Source organism: Lepidothrix coronata, unplaced genomic scaffold, assembly GCF_001604755.1.
Source record: "Lepidothrix coronata isolate B3197 unplaced genomic scaffold, Lepidothrix_coronata-1.0 Scaffold250, whole genome shotgun sequence".
NCBI classification, from domain to species: Eukaryota; Metazoa; Chordata; class Aves; order Passeriformes; family Pipridae; genus Lepidothrix; species Lepidothrix coronata.
The window spans coordinates 916,814-929,684 of NW_016690430.1; the positions used below are offsets into that span (position 1 = coordinate 916,814).

The 12,871-nt window shown below is 36.1% G+C and overlaps 1 protein-coding gene across 7 annotated transcripts in view; it reads left to right on the forward strand.

Moving 5' to 3' along the window:
* The window catches only part of CSRNP3 (cysteine and serine rich nuclear protein 3), a 109,086-nt gene extending 99,879 nt beyond the window's left edge, over positions 1-9,207 (forward strand). For all 7 annotated transcript variants that reach the window (XM_017835174.1, XM_017835178.1, XM_017835173.1 and 4 more), the window contains one exon: positions 24-9,207. In XM_017835174.1, the coding sequence (XP_017690663.1) occupies positions 24-1,067 (1,044 nt within the window). In that variant the 3' untranslated portion in view covers positions 1,068-9,207. The remainder of the gene's footprint in view (positions 1-23) is intronic.
* Positions 9,208-12,871: the final 3,664 nt, after the last annotated feature.

The window sequence follows — 12,871 nt, forward strand, 5'->3', positions numbered from 1 at the left end:
ATCTGTATTCTTTTCTTTAAAAGGTGGATCGTATGTCTTTCCCTTGCGGTTGCACTAAGGAAGGGTGTAGCAATACCGCAGGTAGAATCGAATTTAACCCTATCCGTGTACGGACTCACTTTTTGCACACAATAATGAAACTTGAATTGGAGAAAAATAGAGAGCAGCAAGTTCCAGCACTTAATGGCTGCCACACTGAGATAAGTGCACACACTAGTTCTATGAGTCCAGGACCCCACCCGGTTGAATATTCAATTGCAGAAAATTTTGAGATTGAAACTGAACCTCCGGCTGCAGTTATGCATTCCCAGTCAGCCGAGGACTTGGACTGCCCAGGGGAAGAGGAGGAAGAGGAAGATGGGAGTAGCTTTTGTAGTGGAGTTACAGATTCTAGCACACAGAGTTTAGCCCCTAGTGAATCAGATGATGATGAAGAGGAAGAGGAAGATGAGGAGGAAGATGAGGAAGAAGAAAAAGCAGATGATTTTGTAGAAAGCATGGGCTCCCATGCTGATATGGTGCCTCTTCCTTCTGTCCTTTGCTACTCTGATGGAACTGCTGTGCATGAAAACCACTCTAAAAATGCCTCATACTATACTAACTCTTCAACTCTGTATTACCAAATAGAGAACCACGTTGCTGGCACTGCTAACCAGATCGGTGAGACTTACTCAGAAAGGGATGCTGTCAAGAACGGTAGTCTTTCTCTGGTGCCTTACAACATGACTTCTGAACAGTTTGTTGACTACACACGGCAATCAGAGGAAACTTTTAGCAGCCCTCATTACCCTTCTGCAAACCCCTCAGTGATTGTTTGCTGCTCATCTTCTGAAGGGGATGGCAGTGCTCCATGTAACAGTTTATACACTGAGCATAGGCCAAGTCACCCGCAAGTGGAATTTCACTCCTACTTGAAAGGTCCTTCTCCAGATGGCTTTGTGTCAGCTTTGAACGGTGACAGCCACGTGCAAGAGCACCCTGCTGAGAATTCACTAAACCTCCCAGAAAAGAGCAGACTGCACGAGGAGTGCATCAAATCTCCAGTGGTAGAAACGGTACCTGTTTAATATTAAAATTATTCTAGGACTGACTTCCTGTATTAAAATTCACTCCCATCGGATTTTCCTAGAATCTTACTTTTTTAAGAGGTAGACAACACTTGGACTGTAATCAATGTTCCAGACACATTGTGTTTTCTCAAGCTACACTGGCAGTGGTATTGCACAAAAACAGTTCACATAAAGATTTAAATAAAAATAATCAAACTTTTTTTGATAAAAATAAAACAAGTAAGTAAAAAAAACACAGCCAACCTATTTCAAAGTAGCCTACCTGTGGACATGTGTGAAACCTGCCAAGCTATCTGAATCAAAGCTTTGTGTTTTTGACTGTCGGGCCTGTGCAAAAATGTTAAAAATGATACTTTGAAATAATCATGTTTAGAGTCCTAATTTTCAACGTATCTGAAAAGATGGTAAGTTTAACGTAAAAGTAACTACTGTACAAAAAAAGTTTTAATTGTTCTGTACTGTATGTATTTTATTTATGGTAGTTTACAATTCATTTTGAAAAAAATGAACAGCATGTTCATTTGAGCAGAAGATCCATAGCTAGTTACAAAGAGCATATCCACTTTTCATCTGGAGTACCTTGTATTCTTCTTTTTTTTTTTTTAATACCATTTCTGGTAAATTGTCTTGAAACACATTTTTAGAGTGTGCTGTTTTCTCTTTTACTGTTCTTGACAAACAGAATAGTCAGAAAGGGGGCATTTACATCTTCTAGAAAGGTAGACAATCCTTCATGAAAACTAAAATCAGTGGCATTCCAGAACTAGTACCCTCACCCCAAAGAAAAAGGATCTTGTATATAATGGCAAAGCAGTCGCTTAAGCTTGCACAGCACCTTTTAGCCCAACAACCATTCAGATACTTTGCACTTTAGTGCTGTTTTGCAGGACTATATTAACTGTGGGAACTGTGAACCACTCTGGAGAAATGCCATAGCCCCACTCTCTGAGGCGTTTCTAAGATCTTAAAATTCATTGTAACAAAACCTGGATGTTTTTCCCAAGCCAGTTTATGAATATGTCAGTATGCAATTTATAAAAGCAGAGCCTTATTGATCAAAGCTTAAATAAAGCATGGGAAAAAATGCAGAACTGTCTAGATTGCCTAAACATTTAACAGTTTTTATGAAATATGAGACTGGCTTTTGTGGACTTCTGATTGTACCTCAAATGTAGCATCATTTGGTCTAAATAGGAAACAGCGGATTCAGTGAGGAAAAAAGCTTCAGAAATTTTGTAGCTGCAAAAGTCTGCAAGGAAAATAGCATGTGTGTCATATGGATATCCATTACCTTGTGGTCCATTTGTTTTTAAATGAAGTGGGAATTAAAAGTACCTGCTGTATATCAGCCTTTAATTTATTAACCAACCTTGCTCTTGTCTAGAAAAGGAGGCATAGGAACCAGGTTTTCGCTGCACTGGAAATGCTGCACTGCCTTATTTTGATTTCAAAATCTATTTTAGCATTTTTATTCTTCTAATACTGAAATTTTATTTATTCTACATCAAGTAAGTTGAAATGTAGACCTGTCTTGTTTGTCAAAATAAGAATCAGCATCTTAGTTTTATCTGTGTCAAATCTAGATGGTTAACAGTGTGCATGTAAACACAGTGTAAATTTTAGCTCTGTAACAATGACTCCTCTGGTTAGAAGCTCTTTAAAACATCACCTACAGTACTCCAGTAGAAAAACTGCCAGGTGTAAAGTAGGCTTTTCATTGAAAAAAAAAGATAATTGTTTTTATATGAAATCTGGGCAAAATGACTTCTCATATTTATGCTAAATTAGCAAAATATTTTTACTCCATGTAGTAGCTGGAAAGGTTTTTTATTTACTTGTTTCCACAAGAAGTCCTACACAGTTTATATGAACTGCATTGAAAAGTCTAGTTCTCTAGGGACTGGATTCCAAACTTGCAACGTATTCCACCTCCTGAGAAAGCACATTCATGTTTGTTATCTGGCTCAGCAATTCCATAGCTGCTGTTCCTCCTGTAGTCACAGAACACTGTAGTCTCTTTCTCTAAGGTTGAGTAGCCAGGTAAACACCCGTATTCTGCAACACAAATACCCTTGAGTTTTAAAGAGAAACGTGCTGGTTCTTAAAGTTCTGCATCTGAGAATAATATTATTCTGTTCAGGATCTTCTAAGGGCAAAAGTAATAAGTCTCTGTGTATACAGGCATCTTGCATCAACAGCGAGTTGAATTTGGCACTCTCACTTAACACCAGCACCAAAAGCACAAATCTCTTCTGCTTGAGCTGGGACAGTAGATGAGGATCAGGAGCAGCTCTTTACCCTCAGAGTGTGTTGGAGAACCACACACACTTTACTGGGGTATTTATCTCAGGGGAAAGTTAAATGAAATCTTTTGTTTTATTATTCACTCCCTTACTGAGCAATAAGAAATTATTTTCCTGGCCCCTGTGCTTTCACCTGAAAAATATCTTTAATTTTATCAGCAAGCACAGTAAGTGATTAACTTCATAAAATATATGTCATCCAGTTTTTAAATACTGAGGTGGTGGTTATTTACTATTTCCATTCTCACAGGCTTCAGATCCCAGTCCTGGTTAATATCAGCACCTGTATAAACTTTGGAGTACTGAGATGTGTGTGTTCCATGCCATTGGGGCATCGGGGGTGAATGCAGCCAAATTCTCTCAAGCCTGCAGCACAGGATAACAAGCAGTTACATTTTGGAAGAGATGTATTTTTTAAAAATAGGCCAAACCTTTTGCCCAGCCAATTCCATGCCAGCAAATAACAAAGCTAAGGCCTTTTCTAGCATGTGTAAATTAACTAGAGTGACAAAAAAAATAGGGAAGGTTAATTTAACTGACAGGTGGGCTGATTTACCTGAAATCTAGAGTAGGATGTAGAAATCAGGTGAGTCAGGTTTCCCACCACTTGATTAGACTTCGATGTTTTGTTTAGAACAAAAAACAAACTCTTCATTTAAGGAAAAACAAGCTTAAATAAATCATAGTATGGAAAATATTTTAATGTTATTTTCTGGGCTAGTATATAATAATGCATGCTGTGTCCCATTTCTCAACTGGCTAATAGTCATTTTGATAACCAGTCCTTTCATTTTGGGTAGGCTGTTTCTGTGTGATAAAAGTATTATGTTACTAAATGATAACCAGCAGTATTTGCTTCTGTCAACACAGTGTATCATTTGAGGAAATGTTTACTTTACTGATAGTTTTATCAGCTTTATTTTGCAAGATATCTGGCTAGTGATAAACACTCCTAAGGAACCAGGTAATCATTTATGATTATATTGCATAGTTCAGGAAAATGGATCATAACACAAGCATTTCCCTCTATTAAAATAAACCAGAATTTTCATACAGAAGATCACTGAAACAGCACCTAAAACCAGATGCCTTTTTGCCTATAAGGTGAACTTCGCCTTTCTTGGAAAAAAGTGCATTGTTAAATATATGCAAAGCTTTAACTGATGTTAGACATGAAATTAGAACTTTTCTGCACAATTAATTACTGCAATTGCTTTCTAAGAGCTATAACTTATGCCCACTGAACATCCTTAAAAAGTTAAAAGCTGGTCAGTAAAACTTTCTACTATTCTTTATTGAGTTGTCTGCCATTTAGATCAGAAAGTTCTAGATTTGTAAAGTTTTACTATTTTTCATTTACACAAGCTCCTGCTAATGAATCATAGTTGGAGTTGACATTAATTTATTTGAAGTCCATCGTACACGGCCATAGATACAGTTCAGCCTGATCAGTGCTCTGGTAACAGAGCGATCCTGTCTTTTGTGGAAGTGCTGCAGAAATCCCGTGTAGTGTTGGTGGTGCTGTTACTGATTGCTGACTGATCCAGAGCCAGTTTCAAACTGTACCTGCATGTTTTATGTCAGTAAATGTGATAACATGTCGCTTTCCCTGCCTCACAGGGAGTATCTTCACAAACACAGCTAGTTTTTTAAAGATTGTATACATATATTTGTATGCAAAACAGAACGTATATTATGTTTTTTAATATTTCAGGTGTTCCTGACTCTCTGATAGAAATGTGATATACTAGATAGAGAGTACTGGGCTCAGAGAGAGGAGACCTGCGTTCTGTTGCCTTTGCCTTTGTCTTATTGTGTCACTTGCATCCTCTGTGCTCTGGTTTGTAATGTACTTGGAGATACTATGATAAAACATAATTCTTTAAAACAGGCAAAATACCATTTTATTCCTCTTTTTTTTTGGTATCATAACTAAATTTTTGTACTGCAGACTACACCACTTTCCAAATAAAGCCCAGTCCAGAATTGAACAGAAATTTTTCACTAATGTGAAGCACAGCTAAAGCAAGCTCTCCTTTCCTTAGACGGGATTAATGAGCAGAAGTTTAACAGTAAATTGCACAGTGAAAAATTAGAATAAAAGCTGTGTTGCATATACAACATTTACCTGTCAAGTGCTTAACATTTGAGCAGCAAGATTGTAGTTTGCCTGCAACACCACACTTGGAAGCAGCAGGCAGTCTTACTCCACTGTACAGTGTCTTCTTTTGCTGGCTGAATTCTGTCCATTGGAACTCCTTGCCTGGACTGCTCCTGGAGCAAAGCAGCTGCCCTTACTCAAAGGTAAAGCAAGAGAGACCCATTATATCCTTTTAAAAGGCATTTGCTAAATAAGGATCTCCATTGTTACAGTTCATGAGTTGTATAAACTCATGTTCATTGTGCCAGTTGTTTTATTTCCTGAAACAGTCAGGAACAGGGACAGAAGAGGATGATATGGAAAATCCTCAAGCGTTCCTGCTGAGACTGAAGAGTAATTCTATCATCTACTTTATTATGGTTGCAGAACATTTGATGTAAAATACTTTGAAAAACTAGAAGTAACTCAGAGAATATATTCTATAGAATTTATTTCTAAAATATTAAATCTGATTACTATTTTTTTAAAATGGTAGAAAACTGTTATTTTCAAAACAGACTTACATGTTCTGTGGTATGAGAAATCTCAGCATTTGCCTTTTCAGTGTTTCCAGGTTTTTCTAATATTCTTAATTTTGCTATTCTCTGTAATCATTGTCCACGTGCAAATTATTAATTGTCCATTTTCTCCAAGAAATGTCAAATCCAAAGCGCAAATATCGTGAAGTGATGAACAAGTGCAATTTAGTTTTAAAGATGTCCGAGTGAAACACACTTGGGTTCTTCACAAGTTTTTCCTTTTCACTGTCTCTTCCTACTCCTAAATCCAAGGCAGCTTCTCATGTTGTTGCTAATACATGTGCCAGAGTATTGTTTCCACTTAAAGAGGAAAGTTATAACAACCTTGAGGACTTTTCTGTTACTCTAATGGCTGATACCAAGAGTTTTACTTTTTATACGGAACATCCAATTCATGAAACATGTTGTGCAGCATAAGTGTTCTTTTTTAATGCCTTCCTTCCTGTCAGTGTTTGGGAGGTCTGTTGTACAGTAAGACTTTTTGTTACAGTTGAGCAAAAGGGCAACTCCCGTGTCCTCTGTGCTGTGAATTAGATCTTGAAAAGCCAGGTTGGATGGGGCTTTCAACAACTGGATCTAGACATCTCTGCCCATGGCAGGGGGGTTGGCATTAGGAGATCTTTAAGGTCCATTCCAGAGGAGGCCATTCTGTGATTCTGTGAGTTAAAATGTGTGTTGCTCTGGTGCTGTGCAGTCTTTGTGGTTGGAGGACACCCAGAACTCAGGAGGTCCCACTGCCTGGAGAACCACATTCCTGATGCTCTGTACTGCAGCTTCTCAACTGAGAGGGTGATAGTCTTCAACCAAGGCTGGGGGTGGGACAAAAAAGTTAAAGGGCAAACTTTGTCCTTTATTTACTCAGTTATCTTAATTTGGATCTCAGCAATGACACTTCTGTTTCATGAATGAATGTCGAGTAGAACCAAGCTGAAGTTTGCCTCTCATGTGCATTCTTCTCTAACTGATCACTTTTCCAATAAAACATGAAGATGGGATTGGCTTTTCATGATAGACAGGAAAATGGAGGAGGATACAAATGCACATCATTGTTCTAACACAAGAATCAAGGTACTCCTTGGTCTTGAAGCACTAGAGTGAGGGGAGGCTAGAAAGAACAATTTAGAGGAAAAGAAGATGAAGGCAAGAGGCAGATTGATGAAGATTATCTTTCTTCTAAAGGGCAAACCAAAACATTACATATTAAAAAAAAGGGAAGGAAAATGGGAAATTAAGATCTCTCCAGAACAAGGATGGAAAAGTATATGGATGTTCAACTACAAGCCTGCCCATGTTAGATGATAAGTAACAGAATCAATATTAATATACTTTAAACCAAATTAACTCAGTGCAAACAGGAAATGCCATTTTTCCAGACCAGTTACATACAGGTGGCCATTAAATAAAAGACTTATCCAAATGCATGGGGTAAAAACTAAAAAGCAAAGCCACACCTAGAAGCACTGCTACCATGTCCTTTCTTTGCCTATGGCAATTACAAAGTCATTTTCAGTATCATTTCTGAAATATGCTCCCAAGCACATATTCTCATATAACCAGTTTCTCAGGTAACAAGAGACGTTAAAAGCAAAGACAAAATAGGTGTTCTTTTTATTAGCATTTTAGTTTGAGATTTTCAAATGAGACTTAGTACACATTACAACATTTTAGGTTTCTCCGTCTGGAACTTTTAAAGTACGTTCTTGAAGTTTTGGGTTTTGCTGGGGTACCAGGGGATCAGTACAGATACAGATTTAGCACCAGTTTTCAGCTTCTTGAAAAGATCATCCTGTGCAGTGGCAGCTGGTTCTCTTAAAACCCAAAGCAAACATGCTGGTTTTTTCCCAGCCATTTCACACAAGTACCATCAACTGCTCATGTAAACAGTGCTTAACAACTGGGCCCTTCTTTTAATTGACTGACTGTAGGCGCTTCTATGGAAATACGTCTGAAGTGTAGTTTGTGAAACATGTTAAAAAATTGTTTGATGTAAAATAAGCACTAGACATTTAACAGTGCAAAAATAGTCAAAATCTGTAGATTACAAATCCATTCCTAAGAGCCTCAGCCTGTAATATTGTCTTAGTAAAGTTGATCTTTAAGTTAAATTGCATTCTGATGTAATTACCTTTTACAAATAAAATTATTAATACAAATGTACTGGTTAATACCTGTTAACATAAAACATGGCTAATTGGTTATTTTGATTTGTTTCCATCTATAGCAAATAGATAGAAAATTTGTAAACAAACAACCAACCAAACAAAACCCAACACTTATTACCTTTTATATGTTTTAAGTATTTTCATTGTTTTAACAAATACAGACTATGTAACATTTACACTGTCTAGTCCAACCCTGTCTTTCAGGAGGTTCATGTGTATATATATATATATATATATATATTTCCCCATAAGAATATAAAATTGCTTTTGAAATTTTTGTTGGCAAGTGGTAAATAATACACCGCAGCATAGATTCAAAAGCACTTAAGCTGATGGTCTTTCAGACAGGTCATCCACTCAAATGGGACTAGTAAAACTGTGGTGTAATTGCAGCCATTTCTTTAAACTTTGTACATTACTTCTAACTTTACTAATTTCTGAGAAAAATAATTATGTTAAGTACTTAACATTTTCCATTACAGATTATCTTGTATACTAAAATAATGGAGATCTCAACAGTAAAGCAAGATATTTAATTGGACTGCTGCTTTTAAACTGTTTGAAGAAGCGAAGGGAAAGAAAGTTCATCTTAAAATCTGTACATGGAAATAATTTTAAACTTCATGAACTACACATTTCCTTAATTTCCTTTTTTTAAACAAGTTGTAACATCAAAGATGCCAAAGGGTAATATAAGCTACAATAATATTCAACAGAACTTAACCTAGACCTTACGTTGTAATAATTTATTCAAATTAACTGTATTCTTCTGTATTTATATTTTCAGTATTTATTATGAATGATATGGAATTTGATGTATTTATTGTGGCTTATTACTGCAGTGTATATATTACAAAAATGAGCATTTTTAAGTCTTAACATTAGGTTTTTTTTGTTAATTAGTGGCACTTGTATCAGCTGTATTTTTATTATATATTGTACAATATATATTGTCCATTTGTTTGCAATGAAGTAAAACAGGTTTCTACGTTACATCATGGCTGCCAGTGAATGTGCTTCTTATTTCTGCTGTGCACTCACAAGAGATTCCTCTCTCCACTAAGAGAACCAGAATTAATTCTGCAGCTCCTACCCAAGACCTCTAGAACCTCCAAAGACACTCTGAAATTTCAGGCATTTCTCCTATTCCTCGTAGTCTGACAACATAAACAGTTTGTGTGGAGGGGTTTTTTTGGTGTCTGTTTTTATTTTCAAATATTTGTATGCCAATTAAAGAAATAAACAGAAATGCCTTGTTAGGTATATCCATCTGCCCTTTCATGATACTACTGCCTACACTTTTCTTTGGCCAGTGAAATAAAGTACCTGATTCACCTGTGCCTATCATGGTGAATTTAATATTTTTTATTATAAGGTAATGAAGCAATTGTTGGAATAAAATTTTGCAGCAGCTCTCCCTGGTGGACAATTTGCAGTAACGTTATACAGCAAATAATTTCAATGGCTATAAATCAAACTGCTACATTTCAGGACAACTGCTTATTTTGAAAACTGCCAATCAACACTGCTTCATTAAGAGAATAATTAAGAATCACAGTATCTGCCATATTTTCATTCTGATATTTATTAAAATTGAGCTGTACATTTCTAAAAGTTGTCCCTAAGTGTGCTTTAATAATAAATTGCATATACCTAAATTATTTGAATTTACAAAAACTGATAAAGATCAGGTGTTCTCTAGATTATAAAAAAAGTTCTCACAGGATTTAGGGTATTATTTGTTTCTAGTTAGGAGTTACACAAAATGAAATAGAGTAACGTCTGCTATCACACTGCCTTTGGCATTGCCTTGAACTATGGTTAAAAGGGCTGCTCCAGGGCTTGCTAAGCCACATTGACATAAAAAATGTTCTAAAACAACTTTCAACACTGGTGTTCTAATTCAAGATACCAGGATGCCAGTTCAGAAGTAAGAAGATTTAACACTAAGGTTCACTTGTAAGTTATCTATTAATAGTACTCACATTATTCTATACTCACCCTAGAGAAAACCAGCAGTTACTGCCAAGGGTGATAAAGTCCTCAGGTGTGGCGAATTCTCACTGCAGCGAACGGTGTCGTAACCAGGCAGAGCCACAACCAAGGGCAGACCTCTTGTTCGCAGGCAGAGCTGCCCAGAGCCACAGGCCCTGAAGTCCCAAAATGTTTAGGACCCGCTTTGTCCTGCTGGGAGTGGAGCTGAGGTGTCCTTGCCTGAAATCAAGCCTTCTTCAGCACTTGTGATTACCTCCCTGGATGTGTAAGAGAGCATGGTGAGATGCAGGTTAACACTGATGCCTGCTGTTTTAGCGACCTTCAACAGTTCATACAGCTATTTGATTGATGTATGAATTTTTACATGCTGTATATGTAATAGTATTTGTCTTTTTCCCCTTCATGGGGGCCAAGAAGAGCATAATACCATTACTGAAAGTGCTTTAAATTAGAAAAAAAAAAAAAAAAAGAAGAGCCAGAGAACCTCCCTGCAATAAACTGATTTTCTGAATGCCACTTTCAGGAGAACATTAACAACATCCAGAAGATGATGCTGCTTTTTTATTAAATTACAAAAAAAAATCAGAATCCAACTTTTTAAATCTCCAGTCGTATTTACAGATGTCCTATTGCTCTTCTACTATGATGTCTACATATATATACTCACACTCTCTCTCTCTCATGTATGTATGAATATTTGGAAGTGCAATATTCAGTGTAGACACAGAAGTTAATTTCAGATCTTCAAACAGAATAGAACAAAAACCTCATTTAAAGTTTTAGATCTGCTTCCCTCTTTTCTGGCAGGTAGTAGGGAATCCAAGTAAGGCTGAACTGCTGCTGTACTAAGTACTGCAAAAATATAGACTAAACTATCACTCATAGTTTAAAGGATACCAGAAATCTCAAAAAATGAAAGGAAAATCTTAAAAGATAATTTTTAAATCACAGAATTAATTTTCCCCTTTCACACTTAGAACTAAAGACAAAATATAATAACTAGGTGAAATGCTATACCTAATCTTTGCAGAAAACAGAGTAACAACTGCATATATTGCTCTATCTGCTGTGATATGAGCTTATATTACCAGTTAGAAAAACAAAAAATACAAAGTGGAGCTTCTCTAGCATTGCTCATGAAGAGGTTCCTCCCTCCGAGTGCAAGAGAACACTTGTCTCCTTAAAATTCAAATTCTACCCTCATTTGGAACATTACCTCTTAAAACCACAAAAACCCAACTGGTAATGAGTGGATAAAAGATATTAACATATGCATATTCCAGTCTGACAAGTTTCTAAGAGATACAGATTGCATGAAAAAATTATCCTTTGGTGATATTAAAAATAATATGCATTTTTTTGTATAACATGAGAACTAAGAACTAAAAGAACAAGTCCTTTTAAACCACTGTGCTAAATACCTTGTCTTCTAGAACACGTTCCTTGAACACTGAGTTCCCATTTCATAACTGGGGTTCAACACAACACAGCTGCTCTCTGTGTAATCTCCCATCCTCTATTCATATTGTTCAACAATTTTCTTATTGACCTGCATTCTATTTTTCCTCAGCTCCTCCAGTTTGTCAAGAGCATTTGTTGCCCTTCTAATATTGGTTTGATCTGCAAAAGTAATACTTTGTATTCCATTACCAAATTAAAACATTTATCAGAGGACACAGGCAGTGCTTTTCTACACAACCTTCCAGTTTCACAGTGGTATTAATAACCCTTCCCAGTACAGGCTTTTTATCAATATCTGTTCACAGTTATTTTAAGTTGTACAGCTTTAACTTCACAGGATGTTCTCACAAGTGTCACCAAAAGCCCTACAGAAGCCAAGACACAACGTAAAGGCATTATCAAGCCAGAAAAATAAATTAGTTTAAGATAATGCTTCCAACAAATTATCACTGGTTCTTGCTTATTCACTTTTTTGTCCTTTTAGATGACTTAGAATGACCAAAAGGATTTCTTCTTGCTTTTATTCAGAAACTGAACTCATTCTGCAGATGCCATTAAATTATCCACAGACTCCCTCCCCCCATTAGAAGTAAAAAAACCCCACATACCATCATTCATCCACCCACCAGACCCAATACCTAAATCAGCATTTATCTGTAATGATATTATTTAGGAAAAAAGAACAAAGTTATTATTAATGTATTTTGTTCTGTTCAATCTTTAATACCCACCCCTTCAAATTTATTCTCAGCTTTATATTTGATCATGCAGCTAAATATTTTTGTCTTCACTTTAAATTTCTTTAAAAATAGATTACATATTTGAGTATGCTGTATCATTTTCTATAGTTAGCAGAATATTTAGAAAGGCCAAGGTCTCACTTGGACTGATAAAACTGAGGTCAGTCATTTGTAAAAGGGGAAACAGAAACAAGAAAAAACAAACATGCAAGTGTTCACACAAGAGATCACGTACAGATCATATTAGAGGTTTCATGTGAAGTAAACATGGCATAAATCACTAAAAGGTAGGGGAGAAAAGTGAGTTTAGTAGATAACAAGTAATTTAAAAGTAATAATGAGAAAAATGCTGAAAAAATGTGTAAATGTTGAGAGGCTGGGAATCTATTACAGTATAACTGTCATAAATTTTAAAGTCCATGAAATATAAAAAACCCTATATAGAAGAAGTTTTAGCTAAA